At 37.8% G+C, this 25,335-nt stretch overlaps 1 protein-coding gene across 3 annotated transcripts in view; it reads right to left on the bottom strand.

Moving 5' to 3' along the window:
- Positions 1-3,748: 3,748 nt before the first annotated feature.
- The window catches only part of LOC147338250 (uncharacterized), a 35,275-nt gene continuing 13,688 nt past the window's right edge, over positions 3,749-25,335 (bottom strand). For 2 of the 3 annotated variants that reach the window (XM_086260192.1, XM_086260193.1), the window contains 3 exons: positions 20,437-20,733; positions 19,563-19,629; positions 15,515-17,386 (listed from right to left, as the gene is read on the bottom strand). In XM_086260192.1, coding sequence (XP_086116318.1) covers positions 17,271-17,386; positions 19,563-19,629; positions 20,437-20,733 — 480 coding nt within the window. In that variant the 3' untranslated portion in view covers positions 15,515-17,270. Of the gene's footprint in view, positions 4,540-15,514; positions 17,387-19,562; positions 19,630-20,436; positions 20,734-25,335 lie in introns of those variants that run through there. The other variant, XM_086260195.1, reaches the window with a different exon arrangement.

The following is a 25,335-nucleotide window of genomic DNA, read 5'->3' as shown; positions in this document are numbered from 1 at the left end:
TGAACCACTTCAGTCTCTATATACAGAAAGCATTGTGAGTATGCTTAGTTTTTAGGCAAGGAGCATAATTTCTGATACATGGCAAATCGATGATGATGATCATGATGTGCGATCTAGATAAGAACCCTCTTAGGGTTCCGAGATATACTTGTCTGCCAAGTTTGGTCGCTCACCTACTGATCATGACACGTTAGATCAGGGACGTGGCCTGAGATGTAAATCGCAGGCCACATACAGTCGACATTGCTCTTATGTGTGCCAGACCAGTGTAAATCCTTTTTGTCGGTGTGCAGAAGCTTAACAACACCTTTAATTTCTGGGATATTTTAATGTAAGAAAAGGTATCGCAATTGAAAGAAAAGCTGCTGTAGTAAATGAAAGAAATCTGTAAGGGCGACTCTTTAGGCTTAAATTAGTGCCTAAAGTTGGAAGTTGTAAATGTGTAAAAATTTATCTATTATTTATTTATTTTGGTTAAGGATGAATGGCTGTGGAAGATCTGCATCAGTAAAAAAAACAAAAATGTCTGTAAAACCTATGAAAATATACACTGAACAAAAATATAAACGCAACACCTTTGTTACTGCTCCCATTCCCCATGGGATGGACGTAGAGACCTAAAATTCATTCCAGATACACAATATAACCATCCCTCCCAAACAGTGGTCACAAATCAGTCCAAATGTGTGGTAGTGGGCACATCTGCTATATTGAGATAATCCATCCCACCTCACAGGTGTGCCACATCAGGATGCTGATCTGACATCATGAGTAGTGCACAGGTGTACCTCAGACTGCCCACAACAAAAGGCCACCCTGGAATGTGCAGTTTTTTGCGCTATTGGGGGTCTGGGGACCCAGAACCGGTCAGTATCTGGTGTGACCACCATTTGCCTCATGCAGTGCAACACATCGTCGCATGGAGTCTATCAGATTGTCAATTGTGGCCTGTGGAATGTTGGTCCACTCCACTTCAATGGCTGTGCGAGGTTGTTGGATATTCGTGGGAACTGGTACACGCTGTCGTATACGCCGGTCAAGCACATCCCGAACATGCTCAATGGGTGACATGTCCGGTGAGTATGCTGGCCATGCAAGAACTGGGACATTCTCAGCTGCCATCTGCCCTGAACAATGTGAACCATGATTCATCCGTGAAGCGCACACCTCTCCAACGTGCCAGACGCCATCGAATGTGAGCATTTGCCCACACAAGTCTGTTACGGCGACGAGCTGGAGTCAGGTCAAGACCCCGATGAGGACGACGGGCATGCAGTTGAGCATCCCTGAGACGGTTTCTGACAGTTTGTGCAGAAATTGTTTGGTTGTGCAAACCAATTGTTCCAGCAGCTGTCTGGGTGGCTGGTCTCAGACGATCTTGGAGGTGAACCTGCTGGATGTGGAGGTCCTGGGCTGGTGTGGTTACACGAGGTCTGCGGTTGTGAGGCCGGTTGGATGTGCTGCCATATTCTCGAAAACGCCTGTGGAGACGGCTTATGGTTGAGAAATGAACATTCAATGCACGGGCGACAGATCTGGTTGACATTCCTGCTGTCAGCATGCCAATTGCACGCTCCCTCATTGCTTGTGGCATCTGTGGCATTTTGCTGTGAGACAAAACTGCACATTCCAGGGTGGCCTTTTGTTGTGGGCAGTCTGAGGTACACCTGTGCACTACTCATGATGTCAGATCAGCATCCTGATGTGGCACACCTGTGAGGTGGGATGGATTATTTCAATATAGCAGATGTGCCCACTACCACACATTTGGACTGATTTGTGACCACTGTTTGGAAGGGATGGTTATATTGTGTATCTGGAATGAATTTTAGGTCTCTACGTCCATCCCATGGGGAATGGGAGCAAAAACAAAAGTGTTGCGTTTATATTTTTGTTCAGTGTAGTAAAAAGTCCAAAATCTATATCTTCTGCCACATTTTCCAAAACCATCCATTGTGCTGGATTGGTGTCTTTGACATGCCAATTCTGACCTGCAGGCCTTATGCTTGGCACTCCTGCTTTAGGTATAAACTTTCAAACAATGGACTGAAGAAGGATAAGTGAATTGATAGATGGCAAATTGACCTTTACCAGAAAGGGAATTGAAGTCCACTTTAAATAAACAGTTTAAAATGAATCCATTCCCTTTATTACTTATCTTTAGAATACAGGAGGGCATGTTGTCTGCACAATGTCTAGAACACATTGTTCCTTTAAGCCTGCAGTATGAATCCAATTACAAAAAGGGTGGGGGGGGTATGTACCTTTAATTTCCCCTGCAAACCCTACTTCATCAGGAGCAATTCACCATCTTTAAAGGTTATCTCTCAACAGCCTTCAAAAACAGAAATGTTCAGTCTATTAGCTGGCTGAGAGAGTAAAGTTGCCCTTTAAGCAGGTGCATCCAATAACGTCTGATTTTGCTCTGTTCATTATTTACAGAGCAGCATTGACTTCCCATTTGCACTGTTGGTTTGAAAGCAGAAACTATGAAAAGGCAGCCTTGAGAATGTTCAAGTATGCCATGTGTTTAGAGATATGTTCATCTCTAGCACTGAAATTCCACTTTTGTTTCACTGGCTTCTGCAGGCTATTATTGATGAAGCTTCACCCTGGGCTTAATCTCTCAAATAGTTTTCTTTTGAAAATGTCATGATTTTGAAGAAAGATCAAGTTTTTAAAAAAAATCAATAATGAATTATGGCAAAGCTAATATCAAATACTATGGTAAGATATACCCTAGTGTTTAGTGTGAATTTAATGTAGGGAATGTGCTTTAAGGATGATGGGTCACAGATGGATGTCTACTCACAGCACAAGTACACCAGTCTTAAAAGCATATTGACATTTTTTTTTCTGGAAACATCTTTCATAGCATATGTTAAGTTAATGCATTTTTAGGTTTTTGAAATACAGCCTAGAAAGCTGGTGGCTTTCTAAATCCTGTGCGTAATTTTGTGATCAGCAGGTATCAGGAGGTATAATTAAACCATGTAGTCTTTAAAAAAAAAAAAAAAAAAATCAACAAAACCCATTTATAATAGTCGGCTTAATAAGTCATGAAATGAAAGTGAATTCCATCATGTTATTCATGGAAGGGTTTAGTGTTGTATGTGAATCCAAAGACATTGTCATAAACAGATGTGAAATTCATGACAGCCTAATTATGGTGTCACATGAAACACTGAATATGCATAGTTTGTGAGCAGTCACGTGTATCAGCACAATAATGTGGTAACTTAAGGTAACTCAACTAAAACATTGCTATATATATATTATATATCTCAAGTAATACATGAGCCTATAATATCAGGATTTTCTGACAAAAAGGAAAGGAAGTGCTGAGACCAGTTGACATTTGGGAAAGAAATGGCTTCACGTTCTTTCCCGATAGAGAAAAAAGTCATGATAACAGTAGTTGTTTTTATATTTCAGGCATAACTGTAATAGCCCTGTGCTTAATGTTGGTCTTGTTATTAGTTAATTAGGTTTAATAAAGCATTGTGTAAATTTCTGCTTTACCAAATCCAGTATTTCATAGCATGATATCACATTACATTACATTACATAGGTCATCCACATAAGATGCAACAAACATCCACACATGTTCACAAATTAGGGCTAATCTAGTAATGGGATCTCGGTGAGAGGCAGAATCAATCCAAAGTTGTTATTGGTATTGTGTCGATACTAGTTTCAATATCTCTCTTGTACATTCAATACATTACTCCCATTGCATTGCTCACGCTTTTGCTCCTCCCCCTCCCCTGTGTTGCTGTGTTTTGTGCAGTCATGTGACTTGGCAGTGCTGCGAAGACACATGTAGGCTGCAGTGAGTGAGAGCATAATAGCAGAGAAAAATATAAGCATCCTGTGGACTCATTTCATGTCTATAAATGAAAAGACTGCAAGTTGCAATATGTGTAGGAAGGCTATTAGCTATCGTGGCAACACCACCAATTTATACAAACAAAGGAATAAAACACAGATTTAAAAAAAAGAGGACTCTAAAAAAGAAAGTAGGAGAGGAAGGTCTCAGTGAGACCCAGACCTCCAGCACAGAGTCCAATCAAACAGGCAAACAATATTGTAAGAATATTTTAGTATATTTTATAATATTTTGAGTTATGATGCATTTGTTAATGTTCATTTAGAAAGTATTACAAATCATCATACAAACCCATTTCTAAAAAGATAGATATGATACAAATCACAGCAGTGCAGTACCTGTAATACCTACAGCGTGCTCTAATCGTGCTAATAGAATATTATGGTCAACACTATCAAACGCTGCACTGAGGTCTAGCAGGACAAGTACGCCTCAAGGTGCTTTATATTGTACAGTAGATCCTACAATAATAGATACAAAGAAAAACCCAACAATCATTGACCCGCTATGAGCAAGCACTTTGGCGACAGTAGGAAGGAAAAACTCCCTTTTAACAGGAAGAAACCTCCGGCAGAACCAGGCTCAGGGAGGGGCGGGGCCATCTGCTGCGACCGGTTGGGGTGAGAGAAGGAAGACAGGATAAAGACATGCTGTGGAAGAGAGACCGAGATTAATAACAGGTACGATTCAATGCAGAGAGGTCTATTAATACATAGTGAGTGAGAAAGGTGACTGGAAAGGAAAAACTCAATGCATCATGGGAATCCCCAGCAGCCTATGTCTATTGCAGCATAACTAAGGGAGGATTCAGGGTCACCTGGTCAAGCCCTAACTATATGCTTTAACAAAAAGGAAAGTTTTAAGCCTAATCTTAAAAGTAGAGACGGTGCCTGTCTCCCAAATCCAAACTGGAAGCTGGTTCCACAGAAGAGGGGCCTGAAAACTGAAGGCTCTGCCTCCCATTGTTCTTCTGGGGTTGTTCTTATTTTCTTCAGTCAGTGATGAATAGTAAGATATTCTGGCTTCGCGGAGGGCTTTCTTATAAAGCAACAAACAATTTCTTCAGGCTAAATGATGATCTTCTAAATTTGTAACACGCCATTTCCTCTCCAGCTTATGAGTCATCTGCTTTAGGCTACGTGTTTGAGAATTATACCACCGAGTCAGGTACTTCTGATTAGAGACCTTAGTTTTCACAGGAGCTACAGTATCCAGAGTCGTACGTAGTGAGGAGGTAAAATTATTAACAGATGACCTCTGTTGGAGTAGCGTTCAGGTAGCTGCTCTGCTCTATGTTGGTACAGGGCATTGAAGATGATAACAGTGGGTGGGTTGAATTCTTAAACTTAGTTACAGCGCTTTCAGAAAGACATCTACTGTGATGAAGTCTATCACAAGCTCTTGTAATAGGAAGCCATGCAGTTTTAATAGATATGTGAGGTTTATCATTGTCTTGCACAAATATGCAAGTACTTTCCTGAATAAAATGTCTTGATGGGAGCATATGTTGCTCTAAGACCTGCACTGATGGTGCCTTCCAGATGTGCATGCTGCAAGTTCTCTAGGCAGTAGTGGGGCTGTTAGGTGAGTACTGATAACAAGCCAGATGGTACGGCTCCTCTTTTTCTCAAAGGATGTGGGATGCGTGTTTTTCGAAAAAAAATTCCAAATTTCATTTTGTGTGACCACAGACGTTTTTCTCATGGTCTCAGTCTATTTTAAATTAGCTTTGGCTCAAAGAAGATTACAACATTCAGCATTGCCCAAGGGCCTGAGGACCACGTGCATCCCATTCTGATCTATTCAGATTCTTGGACTTTTTGGATGCACTGCAGACATATTATTCTGAAAGTGCTGCAAAATATTTTATACACATTCTTTTGAAGATTCGTGAACCTCTTTTCATCTTTATTCCTGTGAAGCTTGGCTTCTTCCTTTCTACCCAACCATGTTACTGACCTGTTGCCAGTAACTTAATGAGCTAATGCCTTTCTTAAAATCATATATTTTCTCAGTTTACTATGTTCTATTGCAAATAAAATAATATTGGCAAATCACTGCATTCTATTTTTATTTCTATTTTAAATACCAGAACCGGGTTTGTTTTTGTTATTCCAGCAGACTGATTACTCATAAACTATATTCAGACATTTAAATAATACTCAGCCCACTAAATGTGTTAAATAAATTATCTTATTTGAAGTGAACATATACCTAAAAATGTACCATTTTGCATAATGATGATGTATTTACCTTATAAATCAAGACAAAGTGCTCTCCCTTAATTAAGCTGAAGTTATACACTAGAAGTATCAGTATAAGTATTCTGTATCAGTGATAATAGCCTTATATTTACCTGATATTGGACCAATACCTAATTCTGTAGTATCGGATCCATCTAATCTTGACTACTTATGATCAGGTTTTCATATTTTATAATAAAGATTATATTGTTTCTAACCATAAGCAAGTGTATTAGAGGTATCTAAAGATCTACTATTCTATCATTGTACATTTGTTAAGTAAAATATTTTGTCATTGTGTTGATATAGTTGTATTACTGGCTGCAGTTTTTTTTTCAGTAATGATGAGGATGTGAGGATGAGGATTGTGAAAATAGCTTCACATGTCCGTGGGGATTTAATTTGAACTAGACAGGCCTGGAGGGCAAATTTTTGAAAGAAAGTGACATGTCAACATTGCTTGGCCATGACGACAGCAGTATAGTTCCCAAAATACAGTTAGAGAAAATCAACATCAGCTGAAAAGTTTTATCTGACCTCGTAATTAAACTTTCTTTCTTGATGCAACGACCAACAATCAAAGGTGGTCAGTACACAATGAATTCTTACAGTTCACACACAAACAAACCAGTCAGTGATGTGTATTGAACACCTCAATAAGACATGTAACAATTACTGTCATACACTCAATAATTCAATCTGTTTGTCTTATGAAAGGTTTTATTTAATTAAGTATTGAAGTTAAACCTGTTTTTTATGGTGTTGTTGTACAGTGTATTTGGCCAAATTGCATCTGTTTTACTATACAAGCCATCTTGTAAATCAAATATTATAGCCCACATAAAAAAGCATACATGTAGGATTACTTCACAGTATTATATATAACAGCTATAAATTTAATTGGCTCACTCTTCATAAGTCCACAATTTTCTAAGCTGCTAAAATAACTCACAAGAATACTTTTGTTTAACACAGATCGTTTGATAAATAAAAGAAAACATGTCGTAAGCCAGTTGCTGTTCTGTTAAGCTCACACAATGAAAGGGATATTTGAGGTGAAATTGAACTCCTTGGACCATTACACACTGAAGTAGAACATAGGACGCAATCCACGGGCTTGCCAGGAATACGCTCTCACTGTAGGCATTATGCTGGAATTAGGCTTCTGTCTGCAAATGACTAAATGGGGAAATCTAATTAAATACAGGATTTGTAAAAGTATCTGTGCTGCGGATTACAAAGGCTCAGCTTCACTAAATCCACAGAGTGATATTTCTCCAAATGGCAGTTACATAAACCAATGGACAAACCAGATCTTTCTCAGAAGGCCACCTCTGCATTTTGTTAACAGCAAGAAAAAGGAGGGTGAAGTTGTTTCTTGTGTTACTGCGTCTGTACCCTTTATGTCAGAAAGACACATTGACTCACTCAAGGTTCAACCATGAGACAGTGTGAAAGGAAAACTACACTACAGGTCACTGGATCTGCTACTTTCACAGGAGATGAAAAACTTTGAGAGGGGCTATTAAGAAGAAGGGCACTCTAAGGAGAGCTGATGCCCCTGTGATGAATAGATGTTCGCTTTTTTTTGATGTGCTAAAAAATAACTTTCTCGGTTAGTTTATGAGGCATATCGTAGGCAAATTGACTGAGCTTACTGAATGATATGACAGTTTAACCTCAAACTACAACCTTGCAGCCATACTACCATGAATCATATCAATTTGCTAGAATTTTATTTCAGCAAATGTGATGAGAGGAAATTATTAATTGTTTACACATCATTTTCACATTGCTACTGTTCGTAAAGGATGATGCTCAGCATGTTAAAGTTATCATGTAAGATACGGTAGTATCTTTATGTTATGTACTCTACTAATTTTAGACAAAATCTACAGCATTTGAAACTAACTGGTTTCAAGTTCAGAAAATGCAACATAAAGTAACGTCTAATAAATATTTCCTCAATATGCAACAACCATGTTACAAATCAAATCTTTGGCCCAGAAAATCCAAGTGCATTTCTGCAAAGAAGAAGTTAATCCCATGTAAAAATAGCTCATATCAGATAGGATTCAAGAAGTCAATCTGGGGCCTGATAAACGTCTATGTGTGTGTTTGTAGGATGAAGATTTTCCACCTTGTGACCCTGACAAGGTGTTCTGCATCCCAGCAAATGAGCTCTGAGCTTCAGAGGCTTTGGCCAACCTATGGCACGAATCCATGTCCAATTAACTGCCTCAGAAATTGTGATGGCTTGCCTAATTTATGCCAAATACTCACTTCCGCACACAAATGATCACACTCCTCTTTGCTTATAGCCTCATTGCAGAAAAATGTTACATGTTTAGGCTAAGTTCATTTCCTTTTGCTGAAGAAAGCATAGTATTTCCATCACACTATAGTCATTAATAATTAACAATCGATTGGACAAAGGTGTGCTCAGTAAAAACACAAATCTGTTATCACACTAAACAAATACAGAATGTCTGCATAAACTTTAGCTCAGCTTCCATGTGTTGTTTTAAATACACATTTTGATTTACCCTTTAAATGATCTCTAAATAAAAAATGTTGAGCAGTTTGGAACTGGATACTGTACAGCTTTAAGGCCGCAGGAGTGCAGGGCACACCATCCTGACATCTGCTCTGCTTAATTTTTATGTTATTTTGCTGTTTTCACTGCCTTAAGGCATTGTAAACACTATATGGGTTTTTATGTTTTTATCATTTGTTGTTAAGCACATAAAATTGCCATTGTCATTGCCATCTGAGTATCTGAAGTGAATCATTAGCTTTATTGGCTTAAAAGGCTACATAAAACATTAAACTCATGACATCAACTTATGAAATCAATTTTTTTTTTGTCAGTTTATCTACTGTGATAATAGCATTGGTTCAGCCTGTGTAATAGTTCACCTTGATAAAAAGTTGTATTTATTTATTTATTTAACTAAGGCCAGCTGCAATATTTTAGAGAGATATCCATCAGTTCTCTAAGTGCAAGCAATATGGATTCTGGAGCCAATACCAGTGTTGAGAACAGCCAACCTAATATCAGTCAGCAGCCAGGTCAAGCCCAGCTGAGTTAAATGTACGTGTTTTTGGTTTTTAAAACTTCAGTCTCAACACCATGCACAGGGCTTCTGTGACCCCTAAAATAAACATTTATGTCAGTTAGCTTTAGTCCATATTGCTTAAAGCAATTCTAACTTTCTTAAATAACAGTCAAGTGGATTTGTATGATCTTTAGCCTCAGCCATATTGCTAAAATATTTCTTACTTAGTATATGACTGCTTTTTTCCATCTTTTACATGCAATTTTTCAGCTTTTCGCATTTTCGCTAATCATTTTCTTGAAGATGTACTCAATAAGCAATGCAGATGTGAAGCTCACAACTGTAAGTCTATTTACCCAAGGTTTGCAGGTATTTAGCTGCAAAACTGCATCAATGTGCTTTTTTGCAGCTGCTTGCAGCACATAAACCATAGATTGGAAATTTGATTAATCTATTGGCATCCTGTTTATCAGAAAGAATATTCCATCAGTATAATTAATTTCACTCTCATTCTGTCAAAACTAAATCAATTTAATCAATTAAATCCTTAATTATGGGAGAGCCTTATATCTAAAGGTTAATCAGCATCATCCCCATCTCTGATCAGGGCTTCTGATTTTGTTTAGCAAGTTAACATAAAAAAAGCCTGGTTTTGTCGATCTGGCTTTATTATATACCTCTCTCAGCAGGTCCACAACAAACATGCAGGACTGCATCCTATCCAAACTAATTTATTTTGTTTAAATCTATGACATCAGCTGGGCCTGATTTGTAAGGTCTCTAGCAGTTTAGTGTTGTGGATATGAAAAACAAAACAGTAAAAATGATTTGTGGCTTTCAAACTGAGTAGTCACTGAAAAGAGTTTACCCAGATAATCTTTCAAGTCAGAAGCATTGTCTGTGTGTATTTAGCACAATAATGCATAAATAGCCAATTTTTCAAGGATATTTTTAATGGTTGTAATGATGACAAAAAATACAAAAATAAGTTATAAACCAATTAATCAACAATAATTAAAATGAGCCCATCATATAAACATGTGGTGCCCATTAACATTTTCCATGAAATGCAGCATTCTGTGACATTGTGTCAGTGACAATTATAGTGCTGCATTCATGTAATGATACACTAATAGCTTGAGCGTTGTTACAAAATCAATCCCTCTGTCTCCTACTTTCCATTCATTTGATTGGATGGAGATAAACGGATTGTAAGCCACATATTGTATGGTTAGAAAGAGAGCTCTCACCCAGATAGAACGACCTTCCAAGCCATGTGGGAACTTTAAACTTGAAAATGGTATCCCTGTATCTCTTCCCCTTCTATCTCAGTCTTTTATGTGCTGTATCTCACATTAAGTTATCTGTGAAAGGACAATTTGGTAGGATAAGGAAACATGCTAAGCTCTGGGGTACAATACAGACTGTCGGAACATGATAGTATTCAAACAACACTTCAGTACTTCTTTGAAGGGGAATGGGAGCTCAGCATTATCAGTGGGGGATTTTATAAAGGGTAAGGCCATTTACAAGAGACTTTAGGTATCTTTAGTGAAAATCAAAATAACTATAGTGACTATCAGTAAAATTTCCAAGCATGCAGCTGTAGTTCAAAAACCTGTGTATTCTTTTAACCTTTATTAATCAGGAAGGAACAATATCAGCATTTAGAATTCCTGTCTGCCTGATGTTGGGAGAAGCTGGAGCTTGGTTCGAATAAATAAATAAATAAAATACAGTAAGAAGCAAACTGGAAACAGAAGAGTCCAGCATGGGTCCAAACCCTCAGAACCCTCCTGCTGTAAAGCAACAGTGGTAACCATGGAGCCACCATACTGGTAGAGCTAATTTAAAAGTCTTTCTAGTCTGTTTTTATTTATATATTGTCCTAATATCTTGAGAAGGGGTTGTCTTTTTACTTTAGAAATCTCATATTTGCTCATTATTATTCATAGATGGTTGCATTTTATATCCATCTGTTTTACATGATGTTCTGGGATTGTCTCTCTTCTGTATGCTCTTTGTGTAAGTAATTCATTTAGCCCTGTGGTGTGCAGATTCAAGCTGATGTTAATGTTTCACACTCTTCTAGAACAAAGAAGGACAACACGCATGTGCCATGCTGGGAAAAATGGTAATTTGACTTTACTGGCAGAAAGCTGAAATAGTTTATCCTATAATCTGCACTAACCAGGCTGAAATTAGTGGTTTCCCATCATAGAGCACTTTTTGTGGGAAAACCCAAGATCCTTGGCATTAAGTCAGGACATGTAGTGGTTTCTATTTTGTGGAATAATTATAGATTTTTAGCTTCACCTCACTGCCTTTTTATCTTTAGGAGCCATGAATTCTTCATGAATAAAAAAAATGTAAGAAAATCAGATTGAACTGGAATTTATTTTGTTACTGGTCTTTAAATTTGTCTACTATTTTTAACAGGATTTTCTAAGGTATACCAAATATTGGCCAAAATTCAAATATTCATAGCTCTGTTTACCATGGAAAAATTGTTGTTTTTTTTATGCCTGTATTATTCAAGTATAAAATGTATAAGAGCCCAGGTGCTTTAATTTTCCATATAAACATGGGGAAAGCTGCAATATTTGTGACATGGGGTGAATGGTCACAGTAATTGGCTTCCACGTTTGATTTTTTGTGGATTTTTCTTTCTTCACAATCCCTCCCAGAATGCTTATACTCCTAATTTAAATAGATGGGACACCTGATGAAGAAGGAGTCATACTGTATGCTCCATGGGCCAACTTTATCCAAATATTGGATTCCAAAGTATTATAAGGGGACTAAAATTGATAAGGTACCTACACTCGGCAGAAAGTGTTGAGAAATCTTAAATAAAGGGGGGCACAGATAAATATGCAAAGAAGACCTCTCCAAGAGACAGCTCAGTTATTAGGAAATGCCATTTTATCTAAAGGTCTGTCTGTTTTGTATGATGGAGTGACAATATAAGACTAAATTGTTTAAATTTTTCTTAAGTATTCTTTCCATGTAAGGACTCTGTTCATACCCCTCCCTCTGTACATCCGGCTTACTGGAGTGAGGAAAAACCAATTAGTGGGTACAAATAAGTAAGAAATTCAAGCCTAAGCCTATTTATTCCCCCAGAAACTATTGCCTGTGTACAACATTTTTGTCATTTAGTTGAAAAAGAGGTTAGGTCTCTCCTATTTTTTCACTTCTGCAGCAAACAGATGTTATTCTAATCTACCCCCAAAGGAAAGACAGGCCCTAAAAGATCTAGCAAATGATGTATCAATTGTTGTTATAGGTAAAGCTGATAACAGTGGTGCAGCAAGATTTTGGAATAAAGCATCATGCTTTAATGAGGTAATAAATCAATTGAGTACCGGTAGTACAAATTTTCTGTATTAGAAAGTAAATAAGTATTTGATAAGGTAAGATGAGCATAGATATTTGATGCAAGAGCATCCCCGATATCTTTTTTTTTTTTGCTTGTTTTTGGGATGCTTAAAAAAAAAAAACACATTCTTTATATATTGCCCAAGATTCAAAATGCCACATAAAACCACAGAGCAGGTTCAGCAGATGCTGAGGCACATAGTGTACAGAGGTCGCCAAGTTTCTGCAAAGTCAGTTGCTACAGTCCTCCAAACTTGTCCAACTGCATTGTGCCAAGTATAAAGTTTTGTGACGGGGAATATTGGTGTGGGGTTGTTTTTCAGGAGTTGGGCTAGTTCCAATGAAAGGAGCTCTTAATGCTTCAGCATAAAAATAAATTTTGGGCAATTTCATGCTTCCAATCTTGTGTGAACATGGCCCCTTCCTGTTCCAACATGACTGCTCACCAGTGCACAAAGCAAGGTGCATAAAGGCCTGGGTAAGCAAGTTTGGTGTGGAAGAACTTGACTGGATGGGAGACAGGAGGGAGACACGGCTGGGATTAATTGGACATATCAAGGGGAAGCGAAATTAGAAACACTGACAAGAAACACAGACCTTCAAAATAAAACGGGAAACACACCGACTGAGGTCTAGACACTGACCTTCAAAATAAAACAGGAACTAACACATGCAAAGACACAGACTATGAACAAGGACTTAACACAGAGGAACACACAGACAGGAATGACTAAACACTAAACTGAGGAAGAACAAAACCAAAGAGCTAGAAAACCACAACAAAAATACATCACAATAATAGAAAACACAAAACACTGGGTCAAAAGACCCAGGACTACAAGAGAGCAAGTATTTTTAGCAATATAATGTATGTAAAGGGAATTTAAATTTCCAATTCTTTCACTTACAATTGCAACAAATCATAAGTATGTTTCTTTTTGGGTTTGATAAATAATACATTTGTATCTAAAAACAGACAAATACAGATATAATCTCACAGGACTCCATCACCTTAACAGTCAGTGGTTTTCACCTTCACTACTACTCATTTACAAGTCATTTGCAAAATGTTTTGAGAAAACACACACATCTTATCTTGAGATCACACTGTTGGCAAAGAGTTTGATAATCCTCATGTATTCACTACAAAGGAAAGTAGTAATTTCATAGATAATCTTTTAAACAGAGAAAAATCAAAGAGACATTTCTTTAATTTCTCTCTCTTGGAAGTTTTCTCTGTTTGAACTATTAGAACTGCAATGCAGCTGTACAATTAAAGGGGGCTATAAATCAAAAACAAATTGTGTTACTGTCAGAAAGAATAGTTTTTTAAAAGCCGGACATTTATTTAGGCCAATGCAAAGTCCTTAATAAAAAAAGTGACTAAACAAAAATCAAAAAAAGGAGCAAAGAAAACCCAAATCACTTAGTAGTAAGTCAGGAATGCTACAGGGACTCACTTGCAGACAAGCAAGCAGGTAAGAAGAAACAAACAACAGATGAATACAATCAGTGAAGGAAGGAAGGAAATAAAAATGAAATGGGACATGACAGAAAACAGACTTTCAAACTAAAACAGGAATAACCAAAGGAAACTAATCCAAATCTAAATACAAACACTTGACACACAGGATGAGGAAACACGCGACAACTTCAACAAAACAAGACAGAGGAAGGACAGTGGCAACAATTTACAAATATTCAACATAGAAAATTACAAAAAAATTGCCTTTTACATACACTATATTGCTAAGATTAACAGAAGTACAAATAAGTAAGTAACAAGTAAGATTTCATCTTATCCAGCTAAGGTTAGGGTTTACCTGACTGTAGTCTCAATATTTTTAAGACAATTTTATTGTTATAAAAATATTAATTAAAGATCCTAAAACAAAGCACCTTTTGTGCTTGTTTACCTTCTAAGAAATGTATCTGAAGAAATACTCCATTAAAATTTATCAGATGTGCTCATGTTTATTGATAAAGTTGTGATACTGACAAGTCTGTTAACCTATACAGTTGGCATCTTTGTTGGCTTTCCTTCCTGTCTTCAAACATGTTACTTAATTATTATAGTATCCAGCCATTATCTTCTGCTTATCCAAACTCATGTTGCTGTGGCAGCAGGCTAAGCCAGCTATTCCAGACAAGGGCTGGGACATACAGTATATGAGCTTGGAGATTGAAAGCTTCACCTTTCGGCTTAACTCTCGCTTCACCACAATAATCCAATACGAACCCCGTCCAACTCATGCTCTCATCACTTGTGAATAAAATCCCAAGACATTTGAACTTCCTTACTGGAGGCAGCCTCTCTCCCCCAACCCAGAAGGAGAAATCAGCTGCTCTACTTCAGACCTGGAAGTGCTGACCCTTGGAGGTGTACACTCCCAGCACTTTCACAAACCACTCCACTGCATGCTGAAGGTCACAGCATAATGAAGCCAACAGAGCCACATCATCTGCAAAAAGCAGGGATGCTTTTCTGAGGTTTCCAAAGCGGGCACCCTCCTCACCCTGGCTACGCATTTAGAGCCTCCCTATGAAAATCCACGAGTTGGTGCCCCAAGATGAGGAGTTTAAGTATCTTGTAGCATGTTCATGAGTGAGGAGAGAGTGGAGTGGAGTGGAGTGACTGAAAGACAGATTTTTGCGATCTAGGCAGCGATGCAGACATAATATCAGTCTGCTGTGGTGAAAAGAGAGCTGAGGATGAAAGTAAAGCTCTCAGTTTACCAACTGATCTATGTTCTTTCCCTCCCCTACGGTCACGAGCTCTGGGTATTGACTGAAAGAATAAGATCACAGATGTAAGTGACGGAAATGAGTTTCCTCCGAAGGGTGTCTGTGCACACCCTTAAAAACAGGGTGAGGAGCCCAGAGTAGAACAGCTACTCCTGCACATACCACCTCAACTCACCCCTTTATATTATAAAGGGGTGAGTTGAGGTGGTATGAGTATCTGGCCAGCGTGCCTCATAGGTGAAGTGTTTCTGGCATGTAATGTGAGCCCCTATGACAAACCCAGGACATAGTGGCAAGATTACATCTCTGGGCTGACTGCTCTTGTGTTTATTTCAGTTATTTTATATTATACTGATTGATTTCGTCATATAAATTCAATACTACCCCTACTAATACTATTAAATTATTATTATGATTATCCTTTTATGATTCCTTCTTGCAGTAAATAATTAAGGGACCTCAATAAATTGTCCGAGTATGTAAAATATGTTGGTAGGATGAAGGTTAATGTAGTAGCTCTTCTCCATTCTTACTGAACAAAACATTTGAAGCTCTCACAAATTCATACAGTGATTTTAATACTAAACTACTGCAGTCCTTTCCCTCCCACACACACTCACACTGCTTTGTCTGCAGCAGCTGTGTCGCTTTCAGTCTGTGTTTAACAACTTCATGTTTTTCCCAATATTATCTTCCTTTGCAAAATCAGCCAGTCTGTTACCAGAATGATTATCCATAGTTGTGATCGTTTAGATGCTGGCAACACCACTCCTTTCATGTGAATGCCCAGGAGAAATCCTGAGTTAACTTCCCAAGTTGATAACCAGCTTAGTGTGACTACTTATCCTAATTGCCTGTTTTAGGGTAGGGGTATCCAGATGATGGAAAGATACCTGCATATTTGGGTAGAGTAATAAGTGCGTATATTAAAGTGCCCCTTGTAAATTATTATATGGCAAATATTAATGCAATTAGAACTTCTGAACATGAGAGTTGCATTAGAGTAATGGTGAGAGGTCTCCTACAGCAACAATTTTCATTCTGTTGCATGTGGAGTTTGTCTGTGATTCATAGGTAGAAAGTACAAAATGCAAACTTCTTCATATTTTGGATATCAGTTGCAGTGTATCCCAGAGGATGTTTGCTGTTTTGTTTTGTTTTTAAGACTATAGCAATCAATCATTTGTCAGTAAGATGTCTTTATTTTTTTATAGTTTCTTATAGGAAGGAAATTGAAACTCAAGTAACCACTGGTTACAAGCAAGGCATACAGAAAAATGATTCTGAACATGCAACACATCAAACCCAGAAGCAGATGAGCTACAGCAATAGAAGACCATATCAGGGCCCTATAATATGAACTGAGTTCAGGATATCCAGGGTCTTTCCTTTACCTGGATTCACTTACCCGATCGCAGGTGTTTAGGAAAACGGGCACACAAAGTTGGTTATGAACTCACTAAGTTAACAGTGCCATCCATACATGACTGATATGTCACTGGCAGCATGTGACCAACCTAAAAAGGGTGTTTCATGGATCACGTGACTTACTCCATTATCAAATGGTTATAAAATAAAAGTCTATAAAGAACATAAAACACATACCAGTAAAAAGCAACACTGATGTTAAAAGGAAAAGAGATGAACACGGTAACATTGCTCAAATATGCTGCAGCGGTAAAATAAACATTTTAATTCCAGATAATTATTTTTTCTTTGTGCTCTGTTCCATCACACTGCTTAAGTTGTTCTGAAGTGGGGAAACCTGATTTTCTTAGTTTTTGGTTGTTTTACCACAACCTGGTATCAACATACAGACTATACAAATATATAATGATACGGCATACATTTGGTATCACATACTTTTGGTATCAAATGTATGCCATACCACAACCAGCAATGTTTGAATCACACTAGTTTAAGGATGAAACAACTACCAGTAATCTAACAGAGCTAACGGGGAGTTACTTGTTGCAACTGTGATGAGCTGAAAAGCATCTGTGATTGGATGCCACAGAAGATGGAGGCAGATGAACTACACCGGCAGCAGACCGCATCGAGTTTCATTCCTGTCAGACAAGAAAAAAACAAATACAAATCCGAGGTTGCAGTGGGCACAGGCTCAATAAAAGAATACAGCAGTAAATTGAAAAAATAAAATAAAAACCTGACCATAATGAAGATCAACATATTATGTAGACCCAACTTGCCTTGTCTCAACATGCTGGTAGTGGAATAATGTGAGGAAGACTTTCTTTGTACATTCCGCTTCCCTTTACAGCCACACTTTACCCCTATTTCAGTGGCTACCTTCAGTGCTATGCTGCACCATGTAATAATGCAGAAGTAATTTCGACACTGATTTTATGATAAAGACAGTAAGTTCACTGAACATCAGTGGCATTCCCATTCACCAGAGCATCACAGCACCTTTGGGATGTGATAGAACTCTTTTTTTTTTGCTTGAGTTTGCAGCTGACAATAGATTTGCAGATAGTATGTGGCACATTTATGTTAACATGGATCAGAGTCTCAAAGGAATGTTTTCAACATCTTTTTGAATGCGGTGAATGTGGTGGCGACTTAAAAAATTAACGAGGAGGATTCTGACAGCATAAGAAGATGAACGTGACAGAGCAGACTGAACTGGAAAAAAAAAAACTACCCAAAACAGGAAAACATCAAAGAAAAAGAAATCATAACGAAAACATAATTCTTGCTGAACTTATGCCAAACTGTCATATGTCACATGAAGTTGAAGACATGGAACACAGTATTGGGTAAAGTTTATCTTACAATAAATTAGGTTTGGGCATCATAACCAGAGATTATGACTTTCCCTCTGGGAGGCTGGCGAGCTGTGAGGGAAGTCTGCTTTTCTGTCATGTTTCCTTTCCTAATGTGAAAATAGGCCACTTTTATCAGACACTGTAATGATCAAAAAAGAATAATTTTCATTGTAATGCATACTGGTTGTAATGCAATATTAATGAGCCATGATGGAATTTCATACTGCTTTTCACATCTGACAAAAACAAAGTGTAAATGAAACTATAGCTGCATAAACATACTTTAGATAGATATTTAAAGAGTCTGTCTATATGCATAATTAAAAGAAAATTCACAAGTGAATTTTGCACTTTGGACGCACAAAGTTAGTTGGGCTACAAAGACAGCTGAGTGGGAAAAGAGCTAAGGTCATGCACGGATCAGAGGAGCAGTGGACAGACACATATAGTCAGTGGCAAGTCAGAACTCATCGGATGCAGTGAAGACCGGTGCACAGAGCAAAGCCTTATTGAGCAGTCACATGGAGAATGGAGATAGATCACACAGTGCACTTATAGTGCTTCAGTAAGTGAATCTGTCAACATATCATCAGTTACTGATAGTCAGGCTTGAGATCATTACCATCCTACTTTAAATGTCTTTACCAGATGCAAGTTGCTCTTTCACAAATGTGAGAGGGAGAGAAATTTAAGAGTGGTAAAGAACATATTTTCCTAATTTAGTTAATGTCATCATCATTTTCATGCTGTACTAGTGAACATTTTAAAGGGCTATTTGTGTGACAGACTATAACCCTCTCAGAGAAGTCTAACAAAACACTGACAAAACATGAATATAAATTCAAAAGGCTGTCTCCAGATTGTTTTTGCAGAGGCATATTTCAATTGGCATTCCTTGGATCACTGCTAATGTGATGTGACCACAAAATTGTTCATTTGTTTGTTTTTTGTTTTTGCCACGATGACACAGCACGAACCTCCAGGGGCTTTACTTCTATCAACAGAAACCTGCATCATCGCCCGTCATAACATGTTTAGAAAGTAATTAGTCAAGTAGCCTCTGATCTCTAACTGTCAGGCAGTAGCAAGAGTTTAATTTTCTAATCTGGCAGTCATGCTATCGGATTTGCAGGAAAATAATCTAGTGTTTATTGAATGCACTGAAAAAAAATGGTGCTTAAATGAAGGTTTAAACACCAAAACTTCTCAAAGGACCAAGCAACTCTTTAAGAGCTCTTGGTCAAGGTACTTGCTGACCAAGAGTTCTCATCTAATTGTTATAATACAGGAAACAAGGATAATAATGATGACTGTGCAGAGACAGACTGAGCATCTAAATACAATTCACATAAATGAACAAATGGATACAACATAAGCAGATGAATGGGTTTGGAATGGAGGTAGGAATGGATAGAAAACAGAACAGACAGATGGAAGTAAATTATTATTCTCTGACCCGCAGATGGTCTTCGCTGTGGTGTGATGACAGCCAATCCACAGACAGATCTGCTGAGCATGACTTCCTGTGAACAAAGCGTTTATTGTAGATGTAGCAGTTTCAATCTGGGTAATTTACTCAGCCTACTCAATCATATTTTAAATTCTGTCATGAATTGAAAACACGCCTTTCCTCTGCCTGAAAGATCTATGAAAGGATGTTAGGGTTATCCACTGAGTATTTACTGTTACATTTCAAATGTCTGTTGATAAGTTAGAACAACAGCACTGTGTCGAGACACTTGCCATCGCTTTATATTTTTCTTCTAGGGAGCCAGAGTTTGTTATTTAAAGTGGTCTTGACCAATAGTTCTCCAGGCTCTCTAGAGGTCTTTCAAAGTTTTTCTTTGAACATTGGCTACTTTTTAACGCACTTTGAGTCGAGCCTTTGTACTGGGCCATTTTACAAGAAATAACTGACCTATAACTCCTTTGAGTATTAAAAAGTCACCTAACCCAAGGGATGAACCAGGGTTGTCTCTACATGTTGCAGACAAATTAGCAAAAGCCACTTTGGTACTAGCACCTTGTTGCAGAAATATGTTAGGGTTAGGGTTAGGGGGTTATTTAAAAAGCTTGTACTGGACCTGACACAAGCTTTTTAAATATGTTAAAAGGCTGATAGGCCAGTGTGAAAGTGGACCCAAAATCAGACCCAATACACGGCCGATTCCAACTGATTTTATTAAACACAGGGATAATCAATAGCAGAACGTAGCACAGAGGAAACTTCACAGAGCCTGGATCCACTGCAACGGAAAGAGCGGTATTATCTAAAGTACAGGAGATTTCAGGTGACTTTTTTAACTAGGTGAGTAAAGAAGGTTGCTTACTTGGCAGGCTGGCAAGTAGAGGCTGTTGAGGGAGAGGTGACTCTCCAGGGGCAGTGGCGAAGTGAGCAGCAGGTGAAGGAAGACGTCAGACATTATTTCCTGAAGCGTTGGATGGTTGTGGTGAGCAGGAGGGCAGGCAGGTGAATTTCCATATTTTTGACAGGAGGTCGAGTGAACGGTGCGACGGCAGCTGGGAGGAAGATTCAGGCAGGCAGTGAATTGGGGCAAGGGACCGGTGACAGAAGAAATCCAGGTAAGAATGGAGGTAAGTGTATAATGATCTGGAGGTGCAGGAAGCTAAAGACACAAGCACGCAACATTAAACAAGGGAACACTTGGCGCAAAGAAAACTTGGAGATCGATTTACAGATTTACTGTTTAGCTGACAATCTAGTAAAGACGGGGGTCTGAATTAGTCCTTAAGACTGCTACACTGATTGCCGATAATTAGCTGCAGGTGGAGAGAAGTAGAGACCCAGGATTTCGGAAAAACCACCCAGATGAACTTGAATTGGCCCAGTTTGCAATATAATTGAAGCAGCTTGGAATCATCTTGAGAGAGAATGGAACAAAAGGCAGCCAACATCCAAAGAGTCCTTCAAGAAGCCTAGAAAACTATTCATGAAGATTAATTAAGAAATAACATGAAAGCCTTCGAGAGTTCAGGCAGTATTGAAGAAGGTGGTCATACAGGCTATTGACTTTTAATGCTTCGAATTTACAATTTCTTTGTTTCTAGCACTACATAAAGAAACGAGTGGTGACTTGAGACTATTGCACTGCAGTGAAGCCTCTTCAATAACTATGACTTTGTGACTTTAAAAAAAATCCTTCTGCCCTCTGGCTACAGTGCAACTGAATGCCCCAATACTGTGTGCCAGTTATCACCTGTAACAGTATGTGGGGATTATCACCTGATGGTTCAGCAGGAAGTACCTCTAAACCCCCTTTGAGACTTACATGACCCTTACAAGTGTTGTACAGAGCAGAAAAAAATAATAACTCACTTTACACAGAATGCAGCAAGCAGAAATTCATGACTGTGGGGCTGGGTGTGTGGATTAGAGAGAAAGACGACGAAGGTCACAGGTGGAGAGCACTGAGGCAAGTCAGTGTACTTGAAGTAACATGAAGAGGAAAACTATAGCGTTAAGATGAGCGAGTTGACACCAACAACTTGAAACACTTCTTCACGGAGCAGTCTATCTCACATCCATCAGTATTTTTTTTCTTTTTAAAGTCTCCTATAGTTTTCCTAGTTTTAAATCTAAAGACCTCTGACCTTGAGTGCAGAAGTAACGAAAGCATGGAGTGCCAAGAATGACCTTAGCACCTCACTGCATGTTGAGTGTGTGTGGACAGAGTATATAGGAAAAAATAGAGATTGGATGCTTGTTCCTACCAGTAGGTGCACAATGTCTGTCATGATGTGACTGAAACAACAATGAACTTTTATCAAGAAATCATATCATGATGATTATTTAACTTACAGGTTGTGTTTCACTTGAGTATGAATGTGATTATGACGGTTTCTGAGCGTGTCAGAGTGACTGTAAAAGAAAACAGCACTTTTGACAAAGAAGAAGAAGCATGGTATATGGACAAAAGTACTGCGCCACATGCACATTATAGCTCCAGATGTGCTGAGCTATTGAAACCCATGCAACGAACCTTACCCTTTAACTTTGGCTGAATCGCTGTCGATTCTAAGTGCTTCCAAGTTGATTGTAGAATTTCACAAACTGTACTCCAGTGAGCTCTTTAGAGTGACCCGTTCTTTCATAAATGTTTGTAAAGGCAAAATGCATGGCTAGGTGATTGGTTTTATACACATGTAGCATTAGTAATGAAAACACCTAAATTCAGATATTAAGTGGTGTTGTCCAAAACTCATGTCCATATAATGTATGCAAATAAATAAATAATACAAGGGTATGAAGGGTAAACAAACAGCCTTTGAAGCTATATTTTATTTAGATCTAAAATTCTTTAATCTCTGAACCTGAATAGCGTTGTAAAAGCTACAACAACTTGACCTTAGAGATACATAGATTTTGCATAATAAAGTCAGAAATGGTGACAAAACTAAAACAATAAAAACTCTTGCAGTTTCAGAAGTATGAGAGATTTTCAAACTGCACCAAATAAAGTAGGTCTTCTGGACCAAAAAAACAAAAACAAAACACCTTTATATGTCAAACTGTGATTACCAAACATTAGGTGTTATATTACATCAGAAAGACAAGGTTCTTCATGTTCTTGTTGATTATTACAGTTACTTTGTCCTTATATTTGAACGGTGTTATGCATAGTCAAATTTGTATTTATGCGTACTGGGCGTTCAAGGTCCCAATTAAAGAGGAGAGGACAGAGTCTTGTCTCTTGCAGACTCACTTTGCAATTTAAGTAGATAAGAGTGCCTTGTTGTTCACGGCTGGTCCGTGTGGTGAAAGATTAAAGCGCAACAGTGGACATACAAGCAAGTCAAAGACAGGTAAATGGAAACTATTGGATTAATTTATTGTACAAAATATAATATAGCTAAACACTTAATAGCGGAAAGGTTAGTGTTAATGTGACAGTTACTATGGCAACGTTTCATTGAGGGAATAAAATCTCAAATGCAAATGTTTTATAGAGATATCTTTAAACATTTTTGAGCATTTTAACTAATTAGGTTATCAAATCTAAGCCCAAGGTTCACTAGCAATTTCAACAGGTTTATTTATTTATATATTAAGCTCAATTGCTACGGCTACTGTTTTAAACAAATAACACAATAATTGTCAAAAAGTCAACATAAAAAGATTTGATATGTCTTGTAATCTGTCTGTTTTTACTGATATGAGTCAGTCATGGAAAAAAAAGCCTCTTAGTCCACAGAAAACCACAAAAATTTCCTTTTTAAAACAGAAATCACTCTACATCTATTAGAGTGGTTGTTGCATTGCTGATGTTTGAATATCAGGCATAGGGAAAAATGTAGTTCACTTGTCTGCTTGCTGAATCTCCACAGACAATTAGGTCTGCCTCCTTAACCCTAAACCGATTTTATCAGAATATTAATTTCCATATGACTTGATATAGTGTCAGTGCAGGAGAAACTTCTGGCTGAACTTGCTGTCATTCTTGTACTGGGTTGGGATTTGGGGCTTTGAATTTCTAAATTTAATTGTTAAGGCTAGAAGTAACTCTGCTCAGCTTGTTCCCTTTTTGCATATGCTCTGCTGCCCTCAACTTTTCTAGACATTAGTTGAATGAGCTGTATGTAAGAATGCACATGTCTAAATCAGAATGACTCGACAGTGAGCTAACTTTACCCTGCAAGCTTCCTAGTAATCCAGTTTTACGCATTGAACTCTAGACAACTTCACAAGAATCAGGTTAGGTCATAAGTTGCCCTTTCTCCAAAGAACCACTTGTCAATACTGCAAATACACATGTATAGAATGAATATCTTGTTTAGTGTCACTAATTGCTAATTGCTTGTTCGGTGGCCAATTGCATTATGAGGTTACACTATAAGTAGGAGCTTCCATCTAAACATCTGTCATCTTGCTCTCCTGTTGCTGTAAACATCCAGGTCTCCTTCCACCCAGCTTCCATAACTATCACCTTTTAGGAGTCTCAGTTGCCTTGTCTGAATTGGTTTTATTGTTGCTGATTGATTGCTACTTGTACTTTTGTAGAAATTGCCTGTGGACTCTTACTTTCTCAGAAGCTTCTCTCCATGGATGGCTGATGTGTCATTTATTCTTTTATTCTTTTCATTTATTCTTTTATGCTGCATGTTATTGGACTCTGTAGTAAGCAGGTGTTCTGAGCACTGTGTTGGCTGCTTCTTTTAGAAACAGGCAACGCCATTTGATCAGTATCTAACTTTAGCTTCTTGCGAACTTGGATTTATTTCTGTTATCATCTTTTACTGTTAACGTTATTTTTATTGTGCATGGGTCTGGGTTGTTGGCTAATAGCTTTACAGCAGAGCTGCTATGCTACTCTGGCCTAAAGAAGTGTTCCTGCTTTGTTTCTTTCCTTTATCTTTTTATTTTGCCACTTTTTTGATGTTTTTATTTTGTTGCTGGCTTTGCTGCTTTTTTCTTTAGGGTAACTTTCTAGGTCGTATCTTAAAATAAAAATGTGTCCATTCCAATGAATGGTTGGACACTAGTATCTGTTATAATCAGTCTCAGATTTTCTGTGGTGACCCAGAAAGTTTTATTATATTTTATTTAACCTGTCAGCTCTTCAAAATCATTTTTTAAAACAGTATGTGTGGAATATGAAAAGCTGTTAATGCCTTTAATCTATTAAATTGTTACTTTTTTTAGAGAAGCTGATGTGTGGTTGTTAACCACGTCACACAACAAGTAATTGGTTTATTTGCTTGAAATTGAAGGTCATTTAATTTACATTTTGTTTCTGAGTGACTGTTTTAAGTTTTTATTTTATTTTCCTTTCTTTTTTTTTAACTATGGGAAGGAGGCCCTGTTTATAGCTGTGAATCACCAGTGTGTTTCTGCAGTACGGTTAACTACAGAAAGGGTGATGGTTTTTCTTATGTTTTGAATATAATTTTGTATAATAACGTATGTATTTTGTTTTATTTTAAAGCCAAGAGCCTCAAGTAGAGGTGACAATGTGCCTTGATGGGATGATCTACTTCTGCGTGCTGTGATTGTTTATGCACCCTCTGGTGTGAGCTTAATCTTAGTGTTAGTGTGTAGTGGTGAAATGCACTTATGATTGATGGCTCTTTTATATGATGTTTCTTAACTAGCTGTTAAAATCACTGTAACCTGTTAGTGTGTGTAATGACCAATGAGCCCATGTTACTGTATAATCACTAGATGGGTAAGCCTACTTTTTACAGTGAAATATTTTAGGATGTATGTCAGA

Source organism: Aulonocara sp. 'chitande type north' Nkhata Bay, linkage group LG2, assembly GCF_057382095.1.
Source record: "Aulonocara sp. 'chitande type north' Nkhata Bay isolate Kocher_YH1m ecotype deep benthic linkage group LG2, A_spYH_male_GT1.1, whole genome shotgun sequence".
Classification (NCBI taxonomy): Eukaryota; Metazoa; Chordata; class Actinopteri; order Cichliformes; family Cichlidae; genus Aulonocara; species Aulonocara sp. 'chitande type north' Nkhata Bay.
Note: the sequence above shows the minus strand (reverse complement) of the source record. Positions and strands in the feature narration are given on the sequence as shown.